Source organism: Carassius carassius, chromosome 1 (genome assembly GCF_963082965.1).
Source record: "Carassius carassius chromosome 1, fCarCar2.1, whole genome shotgun sequence".
Taxonomy (NCBI): Eukaryota; Metazoa; Chordata; class Actinopteri; order Cypriniformes; family Cyprinidae; genus Carassius; species Carassius carassius.
Window position 1 is genome coordinate 47,881,240 of NC_081755.1, and position 25,542 is coordinate 47,906,781.

Consider the following 25,542-nt stretch of genomic DNA (forward strand, 5'->3'; position numbering starts at 1 on the left):
GTTTGCCGAGTTATCTTGTAAACGTAGTTTTAAATGGGTTATAAAGTCTTAAATGACCGTAAAAAGGTCAGAGAAAATATGATATGTGTCAGATCCGCATCACGTGCATCCGGTTTAAAAGAGATAGTGCCGCATTTAAAGTAAAAACTGCCGAATCTGTCATTTATGTTAATCAAAAAACAAATGAAAAAGAGAAATCACTCACCTCTCGCTGATTAACTTTTGCAGCTTGAATAAAGATTAATATGTCTATTTTATGCATATACAATTTATAGTTTATGGGAAGACTGTTTTAAAAACACTTAATATTTCAGACCCTATTAAATGTTAAAAGTAATGTATTTCTATTATACTGTAATGTTGAATAACTATAATTAATAAGTAAAAATGAGAGAAAACAGATTTAATAGAGACACCGTAGTAGTATTGATATCAATACTTCATTAATAATAAAAAAAGTTTACGCATCTTTATGCTATTAATTTGGAGGTTCAATTTGAATCTATGATCTAAAATTATGAATTAATCATGATTAATTACAGAAAAATGTGTGATACATTTTTTTTATCGATTGAAAGACAACACTGACATTAACCTTTTATAGATTTTAGATTTCAATTTAAGTTCTAATTGTAATAGACCCCCAGAAAAAGATCCAAAAGGCCCCATAAAACATAAAATGTTCTATTTGATAATAATTTTTTGATAATATAATATGTGTGTGTGTGTGTGTGTGTGTGTATACATACATACACATAAAATTATAAAGTATACATATATAAATAAAAATATATATGTACACTAAAAATGGAGTCAGAAAGATATTTCCAGTGCTCAAAATCGAATTGTTTAAACTTAACAGGTTCTTATATATACCCGCAAGGTTATGGGTTCGAATCCCATGGGAACACATGATAGTAGAAAATTGTTATCCTGAATGCAATGTAAGTCGCTTTGGATAAAAGCGTCTGCTAAATGCATAAATTTAATTTAATTTAATTTTTTAATTTAATTTAAACAAAGGTTTGCAAACAATTAACATAGAAATGTGTTCTGCTCATTTTTCATAAATTCATTCTAAAAAATGTTTTGGATGTTGTTAATAAAACCAAGGTTATTGGAATATCTTTTGCAAGAAAATTACATTCCAGTCTTTTTTACTTTAAATGCAGTCTGTTAATTGGGTTTCTGTGTAATTATTTCTGTACATGTGTCCAACTAAATCCTACACCATTTTTATTTATTTATTTTTATTGACTTGATTTATGTGATTGTGAGTTTATGTTCTTTGAACCATCACGGCCAAAAAACATTTAACATTCATCTCAATGTAGAAGCAAAATTCTGAATTGTTTCTTGAAGAAATAAAAACACAAAATAATAAACTTTTAATTGATTTTATTGACACAGGATTGGTGCGAATCTCAGGCTGCTTTTGCGCTGAAAACCGCGGCCCTGCACTATTTATAGAAGAGCTTCTTCTAAAAGCCCCAGCAGGACTTGAGGAGGGTGTGTGTCGATTCACACAAACACACCCTGCACTTTCAGAGGGCAAGATTGAGTCAAAAGGTGTGAAACCACACGTCCGAGAGAGATGGAGATGGATGCTTTTTCTGTAGCATGAACATGTGGGCCTCAAATTAAGCACAAATTCTCACAGAAAGTGAAACAGAACATTAATGTACGTATATTATCATAAAATTCAGTGCTGAATGATTATGAGAGACAATCGCCTTTTAAGTTGTACAAATGAAGTCCTTAGCAATGCATGTTTTCATATATTTACAGTAGGAAATTTACAAATTATCTCCATGGAACATGATCTTTACTCAATAGCCTAATGATTTTTGGCATAAAAGAAAAATCTATAATTTTGACACATACAATGTAGTTTTGACTGTTGCTACAAATATACCCCTGCGGTTTTGTGGTCTAGGGTCACACACACACACATACACGTACACACACACACACACACACACACACACACATACATACACACACAAACTTCTGAATAGCTACATAACAAAATCTACTGAAATTGACAAACACACAAGCCTAAAAATGGATAGTCAGGCTATTTATTTATATACTTGCATAATACTTTTATTGCATTTAAATGTATGTGTTTACATGACAGAATTATCTAAACACTAAGAAAGTTATAAAACTATATATATAAACTATAATGCTGAAGTTTAGCAGTTTTATTTAAAAAAAAATTATAAATACAAAAATAAAACCTAGATTTATGTTTCTGAGGCACTAATTAAAAAATAAATAATAATAATAATAATAATAATAATAATAATAATTAAATTTATATTAATGGAATGAGTCACCAAAAATAAAAAATAAAAATGAATACAAATTTTTTTTACATCACCTTATCAGTCATTCCAACCGTTTTGAAACATTTATTTTATTATTTATGTTTTCTGTATGTGTGTGTGTGTGTGTGTTGATTGATTGATTAAATTATCAATTTGATATTCAACATTAAAACTTCCAGCAGATAAGTGTGATGAGGTTTTTTTTAAGTTATAAACAGAAAGTTGTAGTTCAATGGGTTTTTTGTAAGAAATATGATACCATATTTTGCAGCATCCACCCAACAACAGCCTATTTCTTGTGTCATTAAAAATTTAAAGAATACAATGTTAAATGAAAAGGTTACTCGTGCTTTCATTATTATTGTCTAACTGAATCAAGTCAAGTCACCTTTATTTATATAGCACTTTTAACCGTACAGATTGTCAAAGCAGCTTTATAGTATTAAACAGGAAAATAGTGTGTCAATAATGCAAAAGGACATTAGCAAACACTCAATTTTCAGTTAAAGGCAGTTCATTTTTGAATTCAGTGGTGTCATCATCCAGCTCAGTTTAGTTAAAATAGAACATGAATCACTATTTATGAAAATATTTTCTAAAAATACTTTTAGTTTTTACAAATCTTTTAGCATGTGTCTCAATCTGATGTGTGGGCTTGTTGTAAATCCCCAGTGAGAGGGAACTAAAAATGTGTGACATGATGATAAACGGGGGTTTCCTACACAACTAACATTGTTTTCACACTGTGAACACACCGTGTTACTTCTAGAAACTTGAACCTCAATAACTGCATTCTGACACAACACCGTGCTTTCAAAAAGGGACCTTGTAATTGAAAATTACACAAAGATCCGTAATTTTAACAGAAAAAAACATATTAAAACAATCAAAATACAACACCCAGAACACACTAAGAACCACTCAGTGATATTTATAAGTGTCATGTATGTAAGCAGCAGGTTCATTTAGAAAGTGAAATTTAAAACAAAAAATCAAAACAATCTAAATGCAACACTTTACTCATGATCGTAAGCACAACTTCAAGTAAATCCAGACCAAACTAACCCAGCACTCTGTTCCTAGTTCTATCTGTCAGTGGATCACCAGCTTTCTGACAGACAGCTAATGAGAATAGGTAAATTCACATCCAGCAGCCACACCACCAGCACTGGTGTCCCTCAGGGCTGCGTTCTCTCCCCGCTGCACTTCTCCCTCTACACCAACGACTGCACCTCTAAAGACCCCTCTGTCAAGCTCCTGAAGTTTGCAGACGACACTACACTCATCTGCCTCATTCAGGACGGTGACAAGTCTGCTTACAGACAAGAGCTTGAGCAGATGGCTATCTGGTGCAGTCTCAACAACTATAGCACAATTGTTTATACACTTATTTATTTGCCAATTTTTATTTTGTATGTGTGTTGTCTCTGTGTACTGGAAGCTTATGTCACTAAAACAAATTCCTTGTATGCGCAAGCATACTTGGCAATAAAGCTCTTTCTGATCCGAAAATCAGACATGAAAGACTACAGAGAATGTTCGAACTTCTGAATTCTCCAAGAACTGTATTCATCCAGAAAGAGGAATAGGGCTCCGAAAATCACCCTGGATCCCTCACATCCAAGCCATCACTTTTTTGAACTTTTTGCCATCTGGTCGGCGTTACAGAGCACTGAATACCAGGACAGCCAGGCACAAGAACAGTTTATTTCCCTTGTTCATCCCTAAAATGTAATTTTTTAAATTCTATTACTATTCTATAAATACTACACCTGTACATATAATTCACTCTTCTTTTGCCATTTATTTGTATTTATGTATGTGTATTTTATTCACATCTTATTTTTTAATCATCTGTGTGTTTTTGCTCTCTCTGTGTAGTGTGAACTGGAAGCTTGTGACAATAAAACAAATTCCTTGTATGTGCCAACATACTTGACAATAAAGTTCTTTCTGATTCTGATTCTAAATTTATTAAACATAAAAATCATTCAGTCCAACACACTCTATAATTTACTGTGATTAATTAGCGCCACCTGCTGTTCACATGTGATGCACTGCACTCAAGAGGACAGTTATCATTCTCAAAGATCTGACAGGGTGAATATATAAAACCTGAAATATACATGTAAGTTTCAAACAGTTTATTTATGTGTATTTCTTACAAATCCAGTGGCTCACTGGCGTTTCATGATGTGAATGCGGCTATTGTGTGCAAGTTGTCATGGAAACTTCAAAGCAGCTTCTGGGGCCCCACTGTGTCGAACTTAGTGAAGTTGGACACATTGTTGAACAAACTGGCCTGAGCCGGACTTGAGTGCAAGAAAACAAGGGGTTTAAAGCATGAAGTTTCAGCTTTAGAGGCAAAAAGTTGAGTTACAATACATCATTGTAAGTACATTTCACTTTTATTTTTGCATGTAGACCGTCTGAAGTATTTGGGGTTCTAGTCAAATGTGATTTATGAGTTCAGCTGACTGTCACATCACTTCTGCTTAGTGTGTTGAATCAAAACTCATTTTAAATGCATTCATAAAAAGTATATCATAAAAGCATGCAGCAAACTGCAAAACTAAACATAACAGAGGAGTGTAATTTTACATAAAACCATTCATTATGTTTTAAGTTGCATTCCATTCCATTTTATTAGCAATTGTAGTAAATATCTGTTTTTTAAGGGGTTGTTTGGTAAGTTAGATATTGCTTATAGTGCAATTACTTTTTTAAAGGGGAGTCTAATACTATTTAATGCATGTTGAGATATTTACACTGTTAAAAGAGTTGGATTCTCATGCTAAACATGACCAAAGTTTCAAAAAACAATTTGGATGTAGAACGGTGTATTTCTGTGCCAAATACACTCCCTCCAGGTTAATACAAGTTTCGAAAAGTTTTTCTTGATGGGTTGAAGGGTGTGCTTTTGCTCACGCTCTGGTTGACGTGTATGCGCACTCCTCTGGGAGAAGTGTCTATTTAGCGTCATGAAGGGCTATGTTCGGAAAAAAATCTTTCAGAGACTTATACAAACCCAAAGGGAGTGTATTTGGCACAGAAACCATCCATCATACATTTGTTTTTGTTTTTTTTTACTCTGGCCTTGTTTAGCAAGAGAATCCAAATTTTTAAAAGTGTAAATAACTCAGAATGCATGACATTGCCCCAAAACAGGGTTTCATACCTAGAGACCAAAATGTTTAACAGACACACAGTAAGCCAGTAAACAAACACCTAGGAACCACCTGGAACACCCTAGTATGCACACAGCAATACGCTAACAACCGTTCAAGGGAGCATTTCCCAAAATCATCGTTAGCCAACTACGATTGCAAGTTCCATTGAGATTTGTTGGTAACGACAGAAATTATGACCATTGTTTCTTTCAGGAAACAAACCCCTGAGCACCCTAGAAACTGAATAGCAATACACTAACAACCACTTGGAACACCCAAGCAACACACTATCAACCGGCCAGAAAAATCTAGCAACTGCATAACCACACAGAACACAGAAGCAACTGCATAGCGACAATCTAACAAACACTGAACCCCTTATTAAATAATCTGCAACACCCTGGCAATTACCAACAAAACCAGAGCACTGTGACAGTGACTCTGCAATTAAATCCCATTTTATAAACAAACATTTAAATTAAGATGCATTTACCTAAGAATCAAAATGACTTAATTTTGATAAGATACTTAGGCCCAGTTTCACAAACGAGGTTTATTTTAAGCCAGGACTAGGTCTTAGTTAAACTGAGATAATTAAGCAACATTTATGAAAATGCCTTAAAGGAAAATAGAACAGGTGTGCATCTTGACATAGAACAATGACACTGACATATTTTAATATTTGTCAGAACAAGATTCAGTTGAGACAGCTCAAGCATGAATTTTAGTCTGGGATTATTTTAAACCTTGTCTGTGAAACCAGGGGTAGGTCTTTTAATCCGAAACTATTAAGCAGGTTCAAGTTTAAACAAGAAAAAAAAAGTCTGCCAATGGATTAAGAAAAAAAAATACACTTAATTCAAATGAGAAACAAATAAAATTATCTTACTCCAAAAAATATATAATTGTTTTTTAAGCATAAATTTAAAATTCAATCTTAATCTTAAATCTCAAGTAAATGTATCTTGATTTAAGAAAAAAGCCTTAAATTGTTAGATTGGTTAGATTTTTAAATCTAATAAAGTGTCACCTTGATTTGAATGGTGTTTAAAAAGATGTCTTTCTCTCTCTGACTGTAGATGTTCACGCTGTCTGAGCTGTGGTCCAGCGGTGAGCGTCAGGGCAGTTATAAGTTATTGAAGCCATGGTGGGAGGTCTTCATGGACTACCTGCTGGTGCTCATGCTGATGGTGTCTATCCTTGCTGGGACACTCCAGCTGTCAAGAGATGGAGTCGTGTGCATCCCTGTACACTCCTCTTCCATCAACCACAGCTCTCCAATGGAGCCTGTGTCTGATACTATCTTTAGAAACACACTTGACTCACCCAAGATCCCTGTGAAAGGGCGACGTACCAACCTTGACTTCCAGCAGTACATCTACATCAGCCAGGTTTGCTATCACGAGGCTTTGCCCTGGTACTCAAGGTTTTTACCATATGTGACACTGCTCCATACGTTGGTTCTCCTGGCCAGCGGCTGCTTCTGGTTCCACTTCCCGCTCACATCTGCTCGCATCGAGCACTTCCTATCACTTCTCGCCAAATGTTGCGAATCGCCCTGGACAACGAGGGCACTTTCTCTTACAGCCAAACTGGACACACGTTTCTCTGAGACCGAACAAGCAGTGCGACCCAAAGTTCAGATAACATCTTTGTACAAAATGCGCAAGTCAAGTCTGGACTCAGGGACGGACAGCCCTCTGTTGGCGGGGACTGATAGTGTGTCCACTACACCACAACCGTCTCCGTGTCTCTCAACTTTGTCTCATTGCTCAACGCTCTCTGCTATGTCATGCACAGAGCCGGTTTTGCCTGTGCAAGTCGTTCCGGACACTTCCAGACAGGGAGCCACGTTGGACCGCAGCGACAGAGAGCTGGCCAGAGCACTGTTCGAGAGAGTGCGAAGGTTTCGTGCTCACTGCGAGAGTTCAGATGTTATATATAAGGTAAAGCCCAAAGTATACTTATAGCTTGTGGAGTAACTGATTAGCACAAAACCAAGTTAATGTGCATATGTGACCAGCTCGTACAAAGATCAGATTGTGCATGTACAGTACATGTACTATTTTGATGACAAAATATGCATCATTTGCACTGTAAGCAAACCTTGTATACAAGTAAAAACTGACATACCTTGATAACTGTTATACTTTGGCCTTAACATGCATCTCTTTATGTAGGTGTACACTGCTCAGACGGTGTTCAAGGTTCTGAAGTTTATTTTGATTGTGAGCTACACCACTCCTCTCCTGGACTCTATCTCCTTCAGTCACATCTGCCAACCTCACACTTATGCTCTGACCGGCTACAGCATCTTCCAGTGCAGTCACTCGCTGTCCTCCGTCCTGCGCAAGCTAATGCAGGCCTACGTTTTGCTGCTCTTTCTTTTCGGTCTGCTGGGCATCTATGCTCTATACTGGATCTTCCACAAGTATGGGTGCCCCATAACATGAGAGGACTGTGTCCATGTAGTTTGTAGTCTCTCTCCATGTGTGAATGTTGAGAGTCTGTTTGTGTGCCAAGAACTATGAACTAAATGCAAATATTAAGTGCCAGTCCACCTTTTCAGCCGCATTTTCCATTTTCCACCTTTTTCATTCATTTTTTCCAATAGGGATTTTAAACATCTTTTAAAAGCATTTTAAGCCATGGACCAAACCAACTATTTCTAAGGTGAATTACAACATTCTAAATGTTTATTAAAATTAAATCCTCCAGGACCGAACTTGCCCAGCTATGGCATCAATTAACAACATCATAACTATGTATCCCTATGGAGAAAATGAATGAATTCCTTCTTGGGAACCCAACTGTTGCATTCTGTAAATTTAAAGAAAACTGTTCTGAAAATCTGATTAAATCTGCCTAATTCTCAGGTCTTTGAGGCAGTACTCTTTCCAGAGTCTACGTGAGAAAGGATCCATGCTAGATGTACCTGACCTTCATAATGACCTCGCCTTCCTCTTGCACATGGCCGACCAGTACGACCCTCTACTGGCCCAGCGCCTGTCTGTCTTCCTCTCACCAGTCAGTGAGACTCGACTCCTGGAAGAAAGTCTTGAGCGTCACTGGGGAGCTGAACGCTTGCGGTCAATGATCATGTCTGACCAGCAGGGACACTCTCAGTTGCAGCTCGTGGCTCTTCCTCGCCTGCCAGCGGCACTGTTTACCTTCAGCCAGCTACAGGTGTTGAAGTTGGAACTTATTGGAGACGCCAAACTGACAGCACAAATAGCTAACATGACGGCACTTAGGTAAGTATTTTAATTTCAATTACACATAATTTTGCACATAACTGAAATGCGCATAATTTTGCAGTCTTACACAGACTGATTTTAACATGTAATAGGGATGAGAAACATTTTAATAGGGCTGGGACAATAAATTGATGCAAAGCGAATCTAGAAATTATTATGCATCGATTCTGCGATTCTCTCTTGAACTGATTCTGAGTTTAGTTTTCAGCAGATGGCACTGCATGCTTTAGAAAAAGCCGTATTCTGCTTGCTTCCAGTTCTTTACACATGCACCATTTGAACCTAAAATAATAATTCATAAAGTTTGAAAAGCCGAACGCATAAGAGCTCTTCTTTGTGAGCATTTGAGTGTATGGTTAAAAACTAGCCTAGAGCACCATCTGCTGTTAAAAACTAAGCTCAGAATAGATTCGAGAGAGAATCACAATGCATTCCAAAAATCTCAGAATCAATCCAAGAATTGCGATTGCATTGATTTATTTTCCCAGCCCTGAGTTTTAATCTGGATTCTCCTCTCATTAGAGAAATGCACCTTTACCACTGCACTGCATCAGTGGAGCCTGCAGCACTGCAGCACCTTCAGGAACATCTAGAGACTTTACATCTAACCTTCACCCAAGCTGCAGAGATCCCAGTCTGGGTTTATTCCCTCCGTGGCCTGCAAGAGCTGCACCTCACTGGGAGGTTGAACAATGAGGGTGGGATGGGGCGTGGATGGGTCCTTGGCAGCCTTCGACAACTGCGTCATCTCCGTGTCTTGGTGCTGCGTGGCATGCTGCAGAAAGTTCCAGGGGAGCTGAGCGAATTGGCAGGGAGTCTGCTAAAACTGGAGATAAATAACGAGGGTACCAGGTTATTGGTACTTACAGGACTGAGGCGTTTGACCGGATTGGCAGAAGTGCAACTGCAAGGATGCCAGCTGGAGAGGCTGCCATCAGCGCTTTTGGCGCTTACAGGTCTACGCAGTTTGGATCTGCAATACAACAGTCTTCGTACTCTAGAAGAGCTGTTAGGATTGCAGCATCTGCGGCGTCTGTCCTGCCTACGACTCGCACATAACCGCGTTGTGGCTCTTCCGTCCAGTGTAGGAGTGCTGCGCTCACTGGAGCTCTTGGATTTGGCGCACAATCAACTGCAAATCCTTCCTTTGGCGCTCTTTACTCTGCATAAGCTGCGACGCCTACTTTTGGCAGGAAACCTTTTGGAAGAGTTGCCAACTGAAATTGGAGCCTTGAAGCTTCTTGGCGAACTAGACCTGAGCGCCAACAGGCTTGAACATCTCCCCAAGGAACTGTTTGAAAGGTGTGTAGAGCTTCGCAACTTAAATGTTGCGAATAACTCTCTTGGTTCTTTGCCCACTGGTTTTGGCGGCCTGACTCAACTTTCGCGTCTGGATGTACGAGGAAACAGTCTAGAGGAACTGCCGGTCGAGCTGGGGTGTTGTTTTGGGCTTCGTGGAGGTGGTTTGCTGGTGGAAAACTGGCTGTTGCACACTCTACCTCGGCAGGTCAGGGATGTCCTACAGCAGCCCAGCTCTTGTCCCTCTTCTGAACCTCCATCACGACCTAATTCTGACTGCTTTCCTACCTTTTCAGCTGCACAATGGAGCTTCCACTCCGCACTTGAATCTCGGATATAAAACATCAGCTTCGGACTGAATTCATGAACAATATCTAACTAATATTACTAAAACCAGTCTGGAAAAGCCAATATTTTGCTAAGAAGACTTTAAATGTGATTCATATGGATACACTTATATGACTGAAAAATTAGAAACATGTCTATACTTAACCAGGTAACTGTCACTAGCCCAGTTAACCCATTGTAAACCTTTCTAATCCTCATTTTGAAAAGCAAGACTCAAACTTTCATATTTGGTGACTAAATTTTTTTTTCTGCATATTTTTTTCTCCAGAATCTCCATTTATGACAGTATGCAAACTATGCATGTATGGTTGATTTCCACATGTCCTTTACAGTCCTAATATGGATAACCATTTTTATTTTAATTTTTTTATGGTTCTATATGCTTTGTAAAATATAGTGTAAAGAAGTTAAATGTAGTGCTGTGCATTTTATATTTCCATAAACATATATATCTTTATCTATTTCATTTCTATATTTATTTTCCACTTCCACAATAATGTGGTATTAAAGTCTGTGCTCCAAAACATTCAAGATTTACAATTAAGCTGGAAATAACATATTAGGTCTTTGCTTAAAAAGTGGGATTGACAGTTAATGGTTTAACCAGACCAGCTTCCGCCTGACAGATAACGGAAGTGAGAAAAAGTGTTTACTCTATTTAAATTATGGAAAAAAATTATTTTTTTCAAACATGGATTCGCTACAGATGGCCTTTATTCCACATTCAATCATATCTGGACGTATGAATATATGCTAAATCAGATATTACATTTAGTTTAATTCTGTGGACAATTAACATCTCTCCAGGATTATTTTGTCTCTCATACTAAAATACTTAGAAAATTGATAAAGGTAGTCGCCATCAAAACATATTTACACAGAAATATTTTGAATATTATGTATTTACCATGGTAACGTTAGCTCTATAATGGCACTAAGGTTACTTAGCAGAGTGTTTTAATTATGGTATTTTACCGCCATAGTAACTATTTGATTTGAATATGTTCCTTGATGTGAAGCTACTTATCAATCATAATATTACACTGAGTTAAACGTTTTAAATCAGTTATATTCAATCCTAAATCATAATAAAAAAATAAAAACGTTTCTGTCACTTACAAAAGTACCGCCAAGCTCAATTGCGCCCAACGCGAGCGCGACTTCAACACCCCCAAGTGCCAATACCAACATCCAATCACGATAAGTTTAGATTTAGATTGACACGTTCTTGAGCCAATGAGAACGTGTGTTTAACCAACGACCGCGTGTGTTCTGCCAATGACAGCGCGCGTTCTTCAGGAGGCTGGATTCCCGGGCGGTAGTATAAACCGCGGCCTGGTGCGTACGATTTGAGACAACAGCTGCGTTCGTGTGATCATTTTCTTCACGCACCGTCACTTAAAGGTAACTGTAATTTAGTTACTGTTTAGATATGGATATGTTTCTTCGTAACATATTTTTTATGTATATAACGTTGTGAGTTTATCCAACAGGGAAGTTTAATGTGTGATCGAAGCGTTGTGTCATTGAGCGCGTTAGCTGCGCGTGCTAACCGAACAGCGCGCGCGTGTGAGCGCGTTTATTTTCGGTTAAGTTAACGTTATATGTAACGCTATAGTTTTTTTTAACGATATCGCGTTGTCGGGGCTGGTAAACCGCGTGAAATATATGCCAGTGTGGAGTTTTCGTTTGTATTTTTTGGCTCTTTTCTCGTGTATAACAATAGCTAGCGGCGGATCTATTGTCCGCTGCGCTTTTAAGTTATTGCTTATAACGTTACAACTAAACTAATGTCTCTGTTGCTGATCAACACAGTATCGGGATCCCGTTTATCTGCAGAATCTCGCATGAACGTGTTCAGACGTTCGTTACGTTGACTTGAGCACCTCTTCAGGATGCTGGTGTCTGAGGCCCAAATAAACCAGTTTCACTGAACGCTGTCTAGTAACACAAGTAACGTTACCGTGGTATTACCATGTGTCTTCTGGACTGCTTTGGCTTTTTGTATTTGCACGTGGCTCAAAAATGTAAATGCCCGTATAAAATTAAACTTTACAAAAGTGGTTTTATATGTATAGAAAGCACAATTAATGCGAGTGAGTGTCTACTTTTAAGGTTTCAAATATGTTTTGGGAAAATAAAATCAAAATGTGGATTAAATGTTCCGTTTTCATTCAGTGAAACACTTGTATTTATGTAAAAATTGAAACAACATACTTATTCTGACCTGTATGTATTGAAATATGTAAAATAAGTGAGTACTAAATGTTATTGCTTTTTTTTTTTTGTTTTTTTGTTTTTTTGAAAAAAAAAAAACATTATTGTTGACAAATGTCCAAAACGGTATAGCTGCAAAGTTTACAATTGTGCAATTGCAATAAAGTATTTGGGGTAAAACTACTTGGTCTTTTAATGTAATAAACTGATCCTTGTGGTAAATAATACCTGACAAGTTTTACACTGAATGACACTTTAGTTGCTGTTTTCAGCAAATCATGATAAATGTTTTTTTTTTTTTTTTTCACAGAGAAAAACTATTTGAACAGGACACTTTCTAATATATCGAACAACTACTCAAAGCTGTATTACACTTTTGATATTCAGTGGTCAGAATGGTTTTTTTTTAATGACCAAACATTTGTTCACTACATTACTTAAACATTTGTTTTTATTTTAGACTTTGAGAACCTTGTAATTGTCATTTTGCATGTTCAGTGTAGAGTATTATTGCATTTTCCTCTTACTTTTTGTAAAATATCAAATTCTTGTACATTTGTGAATTTCAAAAGTGTTGAACCATGAACGTGTGAGTCGTCTGAAGGTGTGATTTAATTGCTCTCCCACTCCTTTTGTCTCCAGAATGGCTGAGAATGATGTCGACAACGAGCTGCTGGATTATGAAGAGGACGATGAGCCTCAGGGAGCCCCAGAAAGCGCCGCTCCAGTGGGCAAGAAGGAGGTGAAGGGCTCATACGTGTCCATCCACAGCTCGGGCTTCAGGGACTTTCTGCTGAAGCCGGAGCTGCTGAGGGCCATCGTGGACTGTGGATTTGAGCATCCGTCTGAAGGTAAGAGACTCGGAGATGCTGGTTCTCAATGTAACGGTTGATTAGCATCTTAAGTGAACTTCCTGTGTGTGTGATTAGTGCAGCACGAGTGCATCCCGCAGGCCATCCTCGGCATGGATATCCTGTGTCAGGCCAAGTCTGGTATGGGAAAGACAGCCGTGTTTGTGCTCGCTACCCTACAGCAGATCGAGCCGGTCGAAGGACAGGTTAGTGCATCAGTTTTAGTTTGTGATGAAACCATTACAACTTTTGTGCAGTATTAGTTAGGAATTGACAGAAAATTAAAATGATTAAATCGGTTTAGAATAACTGTTTTATCTGTAACGTGTGAACCTTCAGCTTGTAGGAGATGAGGTTGAGTGTCTTCCTGTGATTCAGGTGTCCGTGCTGGTCATGTGTCACACACGCGAGCTGGCGTTTCAGATCAGTAAGGAGTACGAGCGCTTCTCCAAGTACATGCCCACGGTGAAGGTGGCCGTGTTCTTCGGTGGCATGTCCATAAAGAAGGACGAGGATGTCCTGAAGAAGAGCTGCCCTCACATCGTGGTTGGCACGCCGGGGCGAATCCTCGCCCTGGTCCGAAACAAAACCCTCAACCTGAAGAACGTCAAGCACTTCGTTCTGGACGAGTGTGACAAGATGCTGGAGCAGCTGGGTGAGCGTTTGACCAAAATCTTCTGGGAGCTGTGTTGAGCTAAGTCTACAGTGATTAAAATTGTCTCTCTGTCAGATATGAGACGTGACGTTCAGGACATCTTCAGACTGACCCCTCATGAGAAGCAGTGCATGATGTTCAGTGCCACCCTCAGCAAAGAGATTCGGCCCGTCTGCCGCAAGTTCATGCAGGACGTGAGTAACATCTGTCTTTTTTTTTTATATGTTCAAAAAACGGTGTGATAAGGCAGTTTAAAAGAAAATTGTTTATTTAAAAATCTTTGGGTACTGTGTGACTTATGGAAGTTATTGGAGGCATATTAAGCCATTTGGGACAATACAAAATTGGGTCTTTAAATGGTGAGGATGATTTTGTTTTCCACTCCTCTTAAAAAGGGGAAAAGTGGAAACGTTTGGTCTATCCAATCATGAGGTTGCGTAGAGAGGGAGGAGTTTAGTTCAGGATGTGTCAGTGGATTAGTTTCATCCTTTACTAGCAATACTGGAGCCACATATTACAAAGACCACTGATTTCTGTGTGCAAGGACCTTTTCATTGCTTTGTGCTGTGAGACGAAGTGGATCAACTTGTCAGGCGGCATTCTGGATTTTGGCCTTTACTTATAGGGTGGCTCTGAATTGTCGAAACGCCTATAAATAAATTTTGGGTGTGGTTGTGAAAAATGCAGAAAATTTGGCCCCATCTTAATTTTCTATAAAAAGTATGAAAGGTTCTAAGGCAGTGTAAATGGGATTCGCACAAAGTGAGGTCGTATTTATTGTTACACTCGCGAACCTTACACATTTAATCTAAAGCATATAGAGGATCCTGTCTGATGTTTGCTGCCTGCTTTCAGCCGATGGAGGTGTTTGTGGACGATGAGACCAAGCTGACTCTTCATGGTCTGCAGCAGTACTACTGCAAACTGAAGGACAGCGAGAAGAACCGCAAACTCTTTGACCTGCTCGACGTGCTGGAGTTCAACCAGGTGAGTTCAGCACTTAACACTCATTTGTGTTTCCCAAGCCACTTGCAAATGAGGGACACAAGCAAAACCTGACCCCGTTTACTCCGATTTCATAGATTTGTCACTGCATGATTTTCCAAATCCATGCATTTGTTCGTCTTTCTCTACCACTGATTTTGCCTGTAGAATATTGTTAGTCAAATACTTGAGCTCGTATGCATGCTTCATGTTCTTGAGGGTAATTTTGCTGTTGTCCTGCAGGTGGTGATATTCGTGAAGTCTGTTCAGCGTTGTGTGGCGCTTTCACAGTTACTGGTGGAGCAGAACTTCCCCGCCATCGCCATCCACAGAGGAATGGCACAGGAAGAGAGGTGTGTGTGTGTGTGTGTACTTGTTTAGGCTGTGAATGTCCTGTTATGCAATGGTATGTCATGACTTTTGACTAGTGAGGACATTGTGTTAAAATAATTTGTTGTAAATTGGCCATAAGTCATGTCTAGTGTTTTGCAAATGTTTCTGTAGGGTTTGTTTAAGGGTATGATAATATAATTAGCCTTATATTAAAACAATGCTTGCAGGTTGTCTCGGTATCAGCAGTTCAAAGACTTCCAGAGGAGGATCCTAGTGGCCACTAACCTTTTTGGGCGAGGAATGGATATCGAGAGGGTCAACATCGTCTTCAACTACGACATGCCAGAGGACTCCGACACGTATCTCCACAGGGTACGTATCCATGTAGTCTCCACAAGTGTTTCAGATCTCTGAAGTGGCACGTCTCACACGGTCTCGTCCCGTTCTCAGGTGGCTCGTGCGGGTCGCTTTGGCACCAAGGGTTTGGCCGTCACATTTGTGTCAGACGAGACGGACGCAAAGATCCTGAACGATGTGCAGGACCGATTCGAGGTCAACGTGTCTGAGTTACCAGAGGAGATTGACATTTCCACTTACAGTGAGTCTTGGGTCTCATTTTATACTTGTTAAGCGTTTTGAGCATGAAGTCAAACTGTGGTAATCTGCTTCCAAATTTAATGTAACCTGATGAGTGTGATGAATTATTAACAGAAGTGTTGGTGGATGCTAATGTTGTCATTGAAGTGATGCTAGTTAATTGGATATTTTGAGGTTATTAGCATTGGCTCTGTCAGTGGGTTGAAGTTAATCTGGACCCCCCAATCTTAACTGTTATCCCTGATATATTAGTTGATGTATTGTTCTTCCCTTTCAAACGTTGGGTTTGTTTCCCCATTGGTTTCTTGCCAGATGTTTTAAACCCACAGTGACTGGTTGAAAGAAGCCTCGTTTTATATGATGTTTGTCTTTTTCTGTGTGCAGTTGAACAGTCCAGATGAAGTCTTGATGTTTCCAGAATCGCAGCTGTTGGATCATGGCAGGGCGCAGAACATCCGTTTTAAAAGCCTCCACTTTACCTCAAACCCACTGTTGTTTTTACTGCTTTTCTGTGAGGACCGGGCGAGTTGTCTGTTTAACGACTTTGTTCTAAAATCATGTTTTGTTCTGGGTTTTAATGAAATTAAATCTTTTTATATACTACACCTTGACTGGCTGTGACTTGTCTTCTGGGAAGTCTCACTGTATGAAAGTGGTTTTGTAATGGTTTTTCAGATGCTTTTAGTGTAATGGTTTGCTCTGAAATCTTTCCAGATACTTCGGCCAGAGTCATAACCTGTTTGAAGTTAACGCATTGTGAGACGTGTGTGGTTGAAAATTACTGAAATGTCAAACCAAAATAGTTTTTTTTTTATAAATTTACTTTTATTTCCAAAATAAGCTGTCTTTGTAATTCATGAAATTAATGTCCAGGCAATAACTGCTATTTAATTCATCTGTGAAGAATGTAATTTTCTATTAATAATGTATTCACCATCATTTATGGTGACGGTATACAAATTTTTATTTTATTTAACTAATTTCACGTTAAATGGTAGCTTTGCAATTGAACTGAAGTTCTGTTAGAAATGTTCCCTAGTTGATAATCTACAAATACTTGGGTTTATTGCATTTAAAATGTAAACCGAGTTTTACTTGGCTGATAAAATTACCAGTGGAACTACACCACAGTATAATTTAAAGGGGTCATATGATGCAATTAAAATTTTACCTTTCTCTTTGGAGTTTTACAAGCTTTTGGTGCATAAAGAAGATCTGTAAAGTTGCAAAGACTAAAGTCTCAAATCCATTATTTCAGCACTGTTCAAGAAAAATTAATCTAAAATATTCAGATGTGTGCTGCGCATTTTGTGGAGATCGAGGACCGTTTCCTGAATGAGCTGCATACAATGCAGTTTAGAAGATGCTTGTTTCTCCAATCACAAATACAGACATGGTTTTATTTTTACACAGCGTGATGTGCAATGTGTAAAAGACATTCATAATTCATAATCAGTAACCACGCACACTGTCCAATGACTATTTTTATGACTCGCGGACACGAAAAGTATAACACAGGCTTTAGGTGTGGGGTTGGGATTAGGAAATCAGGTAGTGAGTTCCACGAAGAGGGTGGATAATCTGGCAGGGGTGCAGAATTCGGCACAACACAATGCACTGGATAGCTGGCCAATCAGAGCACACCTCGCTTTTTCAGAACGATGAGTTTTGTAAAAATGTATGCGTTTCTGAAAGGCAGGACATAGAGGAAAATCAATAATGTACATTATATAGAAAATAATGTGATTTTTGAACTGCATAAACATATTGATTTACATCTAATAGACAAAATGTTATTTTTACCAGCATCATATACCTTTAAAAAACAAAACAAATGATAACACCTGCATTGAGCCGTTTTTACAAGCCAGTTTATTTCATGGATGGTTAAGTGGTTGTCCTCTGTCTGAAGAGGTAAAACAAATGAGAGGAACTTGTAATACAAGATCATTTCAGACAAGACCCGAATCCAAGTAAATATTTTCATCTGTCTCAAAGTGTCACATGTTGGCTGCTCCTTGGCATTTCCTGATATAATCCACTCGAGACTTGTTTATAAGTATGTACAAAAATGTTATTAATAAACGCATACAAATATCAGCTATGATTAAATCAGATTGATTGCAGTTATAATGCTTGAAAGTCTTACAATGTTCACCTGCCGTCCTGTAAAACAGATGAAGAAAACCCCACAGACACACATTTGGGACCAGAAGATCGCCGCTCTTTTCGCGCCAGACAGGAATAAAATGCCTAGAAGGTACTGGAGTATGTAATGTCCTGTGCTTACTTAACAAAGTAACATTACATTACATTTCCCAAAACCCAAAGTAAAGTTCGCGTAACACGAAACAACAGAAAGCTGTTAATTTTCCATCAAGTTTGCATGCAGCATGTAATTGGCAGTTTATTCAGTCAACACCTTTCCACAACGTAAATTCTCACCCCACCAACAAAAATAAATAAAAATGCTTTTATCAAGAACATGGCATCTAAAATGTTGAAATTTTTTAGTTTTTAGATTGGGAATTCAAACGAAATGTAACTAAAAAATAGCATAATTATTCAGTGACAACATGGCTTCTCCCTTTCAAAATATTGGGGTTTTTGTTGTTCAAACTCTCATTCTTCAGGGCAGATGGTGCGACGTTACCTCCGTCAGTTCATGCACCAGTGCCAGGCAGAAATAGAGACTGCTGCATTATAAAACACAGACACCAGTGCCGTTTGCACGAGGCTCTGCCATCACTTGGTAGATTACAGACCAGCGTTTGAAAGAACCATCCCACCCATTACTTTAAAATTACATGTTGACATCAGATGCTGGTGTTTTAAACATATTTTTATTGCAAACCAAAGGGTTACCGGGTTTTCTTCTGCCCCCAAAGACGAGGATTGTAATTAGCTGGGAGCTGAGGAGCCGACGTTTTGACGCCAGGGAGCTGCGGCACTTGGCAAATATCCCTCGGTGAGTTGACGGAGTCATGGGCTCACGAAGCCATCAAACTCAGCACTGAGTCCACAAGCAGCTGAGACAAACCCTGGGTAGCTTAAAACGACTTCCTGGTGAGTTTCCCTCATATTTTCCGGCTGTTCTTTGAACGTCAAGGCAAAGCAATCACTACAAAAGAAGTAAAGACCAGCCCTTGTGAAGCTGAGAGTCTGTGCCACCACATTTAAGCATCTAATCAGTGTCCTGCTGAGGCAGTTTGTTTTCTTACTTAGATTGTGCAGGTGCCCCAGAATGCATCACTGTTCATGGTAAGGACTGGTCAATCAGAAAATCCGTTGTATATATTCACAACCGGGATTCACCCCATCTTGGGTCCTTGCGGTAAGCACATCTACTCTAAGGGTCTTGGCACAAGGGATTGGAAACTCAAAATTGCCCTTTTTCCACATGGATTTGCATTATAATAAGGCCTCGGCCTAGCGTTTACTCAGAGTTACACTTTGAAACCGCTACTCTATTGGTTGGGGAAAGACATGGGGGCGGGTCTTTGGATAAATAAGATGTTAATCAACAAACTTGTGCATGTCGCCATACAGCCAACGTTGGGGCGGGAGCACCGCTTCGTTCAGGTGGCCACATTCATCGTTGCACTTGCAGGACTGCACAAACATGACGGCCCTCTCGAAGAGCTCTCCGTCGGGACAGGTGAAGAGCACGGGGACCGTCCGTGTGCGGCGGGGTGAGCAGCATCGCCCGTCCAGACACGTCCCGCAGTAGTTGGGCCGATAGAGGCGTGTGCTGCGGCAGCCAGCGTAGTGCAGACGCAGAGGCTCGGGAGACTTCTGCGTACGAGAACACTTCCTCCCCTTCTGTTAAACCAATATCAAAGACAGGTTACACTCACATCTGCAATGGAAAAGAAGTGTGCATGATAACTTCAGTAGGTTAAGGGGCCGTTTACGCAACACCATTTTCAACTAATAATGGGAATCTATGTGTTTGGCCAGTCAATGACAGCACTGTTTTGGTGGCCAGAGAATGTGAACTTTTGAAAATGAGTTTCAAAGTGAAAGTTATTAAAAAATGATACCCTTATCGCAAACAACAAAACCACAAATTAGCAAAAAATGGTTCTTTACAAATTGACATCACCAACTATTGGCCTGGCATGCATAATACAGCATTTTAGTTGTTTTCAGAAACTTTGGCAACAATATAAGCAAGGCTTTAAATAATGTTAAAAACAGACATTTTACTTGCGCATTGGAAAACAAGGCAAGAGCAACATTTCCATTGTGAAACTAGTCTAGAAAGAGCCAAAGGTCAAATGATGATTGCATGGTTTAGATTTATGGATTTAATTTAATGAATGTTTTCATATTGGTTCGTACCAGTTTGGTCCTGGTGCACCATCATAAACATGCAGTTTAGAAGCTGGTCTGTTTTGGTGAAGCAAGGGAAGGTTTCTCAAGCTGTTTAAGTAGACACAAACTGGTCTTTTCAGCAGATCCTGTGGTAATTCTCCAGATAATCTTGGTATGTTTACCTTTATAGGCACAGCCACAGAACTACAGGGACGAATGTTGCAGAGTCTGGTTTCCTTCAGCAGCTTGCACTGTGTGTTCTCATTGGTGACCCGAGATGAAACGCCCATCCCGCAGCTGCGTGAACAAGGTGTCCAGCTTGTCGTCTGTGCAACACATTGCCGTCCGGCTTTCTTCCATGCTAGGAAGAGTGAGAGAGATGGGGTAAGTTAGTACACAGGCACCATTCAGCCAACTGGGAACACTGACGCACAGAAAAAGTGATTACGGCGTGTAGGGAAACAGCTGCCTGACAGAGGCACCGTGTGTGGGGCTGGTTCACAAGGATCTTGTGGAAAAGAAGCGGCAGGCTCCTAAACACAGGCACCCACACAGAAGCGCATGCAGGAGGAACTGCCACAGCTCACATTGGGACTGATTGTTAATTGAACCGAAACCCAAAGGCAACCAAAGGAGGTGTTCACACAGGACACATTCTTGCAATCTGCTGCACTATTTTTAATTGTTGATTTATGTAAACAAACAGACGTCATTGATGATAGCAATCACAGCCTGAGCCAAGGTTATTATAGTTAACAAACTAAAACCATGAAAAACATCCCTTTTTTAACTTAAAATAAAATCATATTAAGCCTATTTAATTTTTAGGCTTTTTAAATGTCATTTTCATTTAGTTTAACTTGAAATATTTCAATGAACTCCACGTTTGGCGCCATGTCAAATCCTATGAAGTTCAGGCAGGACTCCACAGATATATAAGGGGAAAATGTCACTAATAGATATAATTACACTTCCCTAGTTGAATAATCACTAATCACAGGCTACTATGTCTATGTTCAGTTATTTCACTTTAATGGCAATGAAAAGAACCTATTACCAACCTACGCCCTCACCTGGCAAATGCTTTCGACTCCGCGGTTTGTCCCACTTTTTCTCCACCTCTATGAGTTCATTGCTCAGGGAGTCTTTGGGCTTGTAGGGGTACGGCTTTGGTCGGGGTTTCTTGTAGCTGTGCAGGTCAGGGAACAGATACGGCCGTCTAAACACTGGCGGTAGGACGGAAGACTCTCCGTGACAGTCCACGCTGAGGCAGCACTGGCCAGGGATCTTAACCAGTCGAGGTGAGGGACAGGATGGTGATTCCAGAGGAATATCAGTGGGACAAAGGGGCACGCAGCCCACCGCCCCATCAATACAGGTGCATTGGTGTTTGCAGCCCGCGCGAAAGTTTTCTCCATTCTGATACATGCGGCCATTGTATTCGCAGGAGCGGCCTTCCAGTTTGGCTGAAGAGACAAAGAAAAGACAGGAGAAGGAGTCAACCAAAGGAAACTGATGTTAAAATTAGATCAAAAATTTAAATTTTAGTTAAAGTTTTGGTAATTATAAAGTGTTTTTGTTAGTGTAAAAAGAAATTGTCCCTGTTGACAGAGAGTGTTCTAAGAACTTTCTTCAAGGTTATTCCAGTAACGTTAATAGAATATTCGTTCAAAAACATTATTTATACATAAAAGGAATGTTTTTTGGAAACATTTTAGTTGGATATTTTGCTAATGTTTTTTTAAATGTTTCCTTTGAGAATGTTCTTTGAACACTTAAAACATTTAAAAATCCATAATGTTTTTTAAAACTAGTGCTGTCAGTCGGTTAGAAAAATTACTAATTAATCGCACATTTTTGTCTGAAATTAATCATGATTAATTTTTTAATTAATCCCACCTAACATTAATGTTCTTAAATATAGTTTAAATAATTTATTGCAATAATTTCGCATTCAGTCAAACAACATAAAGATTTTTTATATTTATTTTATGGCATATTTTTATGACTGAAGGCGAGTATCACTACTGATGTTTCTAGAAATTGTTATTTTCCTCATACTTAACCATTGACTATAGCTCTTCAACATCCTTTATTAGACTTTAAAAAGTAACAACTTCTAATTTAATAATTTAAGTGAACTTAAAACAAACTTCACATAAAGCCATTATAATAAATGCCATGCCACCCCGTATTAACTATTTTTAATGCCGTTAAATGGGAAAAAATGAATCGCCTGCGTTAACACACTAATTTTGACAGCAATATTTAAAAGATTATTTTAAAAACTACATTCTGAATGTTACAATAACGTGCAGAAGTAACATTTTCATAACCTAATGATCAGAGGTGGGTAGTAACGAGTTACATTTACTTCGTTACATTTACTTGAGTAATTTTTGGGGGTAACTAATACTTTTCGGAGTATAATTAAAGATGGGTACTTTATACTCTTACTTGAGTAAATTTTTGGGGAAAAATTGTACTTTTACTTCGTTACTGTGGGCGACTCTCCTCTCGTTACTTTATCTTAATGCAATAAATGTTATAAATGCTTCAGTTTATTCCAAACGCGCCGTCTACTTTTCTCTTGCCAATGAGTGATGCCCATTCGCGAATGATTCATTCTTTTGAGTCAATTCTGTTCAAAGGCTTGATCAAACCAATTGGCAAACGAGTGAATTGGTTCATGAATCAGTTTGAATGAGTCGTTCAGTTCCCTACCGCACGCGCTGAGCGTCTGAAATGGTTCACTCAGAGTTGTAACGTTTAACATCAGCAGCGTTGAAAACGGGGCTATGGAACTGCACTGAATTGAAAGCAAAGCTGCAACGGCTATTATTTGCTAGCGATGGAGATCCTTATTAGATGAACACCGCGTGTGCTGTCTACTGTTCAACAGGTAATAACGTGGGCTACATTTGATTACAGTAGCCTACACAGATACCACTGTGACATTAAGTTGTACGTGTGTGGCTTATAACAGAGGGGAGTCAAGTTGAATGCAGCTTCCAAAAGACAAAAAATAGCCGATTAAGATTTTATTAATTTTAATACAATCACACGCATTATAACGAATCACACATGATTCTTTTGAGCTTATTAAAGCATTGGCCAATCAGAGGGGTTCAGATGAGTCATCGCTAAAATGCCGGTGCTTCCTTCACTCGCTCGCTGACTTGAGACCTCTTTCTGGCGAATTCTCTCGTCAGAAACAACAAAGTGCAGATGTGTGTACGAATCTTTAATTAAGATATTGATTTCACAGTGTTAACAGTTTCAGTGATTTTAATGGGAGTTTCTGAGAGTGATTGAAATCTAGACTGTCAGTGAAAATGATCTTTGATATTGTAAATGTTATTTGCTCTCTTTCTGAACAATGAAAGATTAGTAGCAATACTTATATCACATTAACTTTCAATGTTAAATTCACATTTAATATAAAGTCAGTCGTATTAAAAATATGTTATGGCATGACACCTATATCTGTTACTTAAGTAAACAGACAGGGTTTTATAATAAATTACATAAATTGGAGTAAAGGCTGATGAAATATATACATTTATACACGCACACATACATTACATACATTTTATCTATATATCTAAATAAAAATAGGCTCAGTATATATGACCCAAAGTAACTAGTAACTAACTACTTGAGTAGATTTTTTATCCGATACTCTTTTACTCTTACTCAAGTAACTATTCAAGACTAGTACTTTTACTTGAGTAAATATTTCTAGAAGTACTTTTACTTTTACTTGAGTACAGTTTTTGGGTACTCTACCCACCTCTGCTAATGATAACGTTTGCAAATCGCTCTTGAAACATATATTTGTTAGCTAAGGTCTCAGTCAGTATTTTGTGTTGTTTTCCAGTAAAAATATCAGAAAATTCCTCATAAAAATTGGCATTAATTTTGACGTCTTTGAAATAATTAGCATTGAATTATTATCCAAAAGATGACCTGCACAGAGTGACAGTAATGGGTTAAACACAGATTGACACTCTATCTTTTGCTTTTATGAGAGAGGCTCTATGTTTAGAGCAGTGTGGAATTTTGACTTGTTTACAATGTCGTTGAGCGTCAGATAGTCTTTGGGTGTTTGAGATGCCCCCTGAAATCCCCCTTTAGTCCAACTCAAATAACTGACTTAATATAGAAACTAGCCCAGTGCACAAAATATCCTCTGTATGTGAGGAAATTAATGTGCCAAGGGTGACCAAACTACATCAGTCCCATGTGTAACATAAGATAGAATTATATTATTCAGCAGCTTGTCATTCAATTTATTATTTATTATAATTGTTGGAAGGTTTGGGAAGATTTGGTACATTTTCAATAAATATATTAACTTTTGACTATAAAAATAAAATAGATCGGGTTCATTAGTTTATTTTGTTGTTGTTGTTGTTTTTTTACAATATTTCCTATTGAAACAGGACGTTTGGGTGGGATCAAAGGTCAAAGGTCAAAGGTTGTAAGTTTCTCGTAGCCTTTAGTTTGTCAAAACCAAACAAAACTTACACATTTAAATGAATTTGCATTATAATATATTGTTATATTGTTATATAAATTATGAAATGTTTTTTTAATCAAATTAAATCAATTTGCATCATTACTATCAAATTTTGTGATAAACACGCTAATGCAAAATCATTATAAATTAATTTTGATATGTGCAGTTTATAAAAAAAAATCAAACAGACATTAACATTTTCTTTAGCATTGAGATTTATAGGCTAACAAAATGTATTATTATATTATATTTTATTAATTTAATATGCATGAGCATATATTGTAATATATGCAAATACATACACACACTATTAATAACACACACATCATTGCAAATTAATTTAAATCAATACAATTATTTTTAGAGACCTCAAGAATCAAGACTGGAGTTGTCCTGTTCACTCACCCCGGCAGATTCCATGGATGCTGGCCACATCGTTGCCATAGTTACACTCCAGGCCCTTGTGATGGTCACAGGGCTTGCCTTCATGGCAGTCGTCATTCAGCTGGGCGGCACACACCTTACAGCAGCCGCAGCCATCGGGCACCGCACTGACGCCTGGCGGGCACATGGGCCGCTCCGCCGGACACTTACACACCTTAGGACACCGCGCTCGGACCTGTCAGATGACAGAGAGGGTTCAGTTTGAGCTTGCAGTA

General features: G+C 38.5%; 3 protein-coding genes across 3 annotated transcripts in view; 2 read left to right on the forward strand and 1 right to left on the reverse strand.

The window, feature by feature from the left end:
* The first annotated feature begins 4,430 nt into the window (after nucleotides 1-4,430).
* On the forward strand, nucleotides 4,431-10,758 carry si:ch211-106h11.1 (volume-regulated anion channel subunit LRRC8D). Its single transcript, XM_059562432.1, has 5 exons — nucleotides 4,431-4,724; nucleotides 6,583-7,449; nucleotides 7,684-7,934; nucleotides 8,380-8,757; nucleotides 9,283-10,758. The coding sequence occupies exons 2-5, from the start codon at nucleotides 6,583-6,585 to the stop codon at nucleotides 10,397-10,399; spliced, it is 2,613 nt and encodes an 870-aa protein (XP_059418415.1). The 5' UTR covers nucleotides 4,431-4,724; the 3' UTR covers nucleotides 10,400-10,758.
* A 902-nt stretch (nucleotides 10,759-11,660) lies between these two features.
* On the forward strand, nucleotides 11,661-16,645 carry ddx39ab (DEAD (Asp-Glu-Ala-Asp) box polypeptide 39Ab). The gene is made up of 10 exons (XM_059562520.1): nucleotides 11,661-11,811; nucleotides 13,267-13,475; nucleotides 13,554-13,681; nucleotides 13,854-14,130; nucleotides 14,206-14,324; nucleotides 14,986-15,117; nucleotides 15,358-15,467; nucleotides 15,675-15,819; nucleotides 15,898-16,045; nucleotides 16,429-16,645. The coding sequence occupies exons 2-10, from the start codon at nucleotides 13,268-13,270 to the stop codon at nucleotides 16,443-16,445; spliced, it is 1,284 nt and encodes a 427-aa protein (XP_059418503.1). The 5' UTR covers nucleotides 11,661-11,811; nucleotide 13,267; the 3' UTR covers nucleotides 16,446-16,645.
* Nucleotides 16,646-18,371: 1,726 nt separating this feature from the next.
* si:ch211-106h11.3 (CCN family member 1) overlaps nucleotides 18,372-25,542 on the reverse strand; it is a 9,075-nt gene continuing 1,904 nt past the window's right edge. The window contains exons 2-5 of the mRNA XM_059562553.1: nucleotides 25,289-25,502; nucleotides 21,435-21,827; nucleotides 20,544-20,722; nucleotides 18,372-19,866 (exon numbers count right to left, since the gene is read on the reverse strand). Coding sequence (XP_059418536.1) covers nucleotides 19,561-19,866; nucleotides 20,544-20,722; nucleotides 21,435-21,827; nucleotides 25,289-25,502 — 1,092 coding nt within the window. The 3' untranslated portion in view covers nucleotides 18,372-19,560. The remainder of the gene's footprint in view (nucleotides 19,867-20,543; nucleotides 20,723-21,434; nucleotides 21,828-25,288; nucleotides 25,503-25,542) is intronic.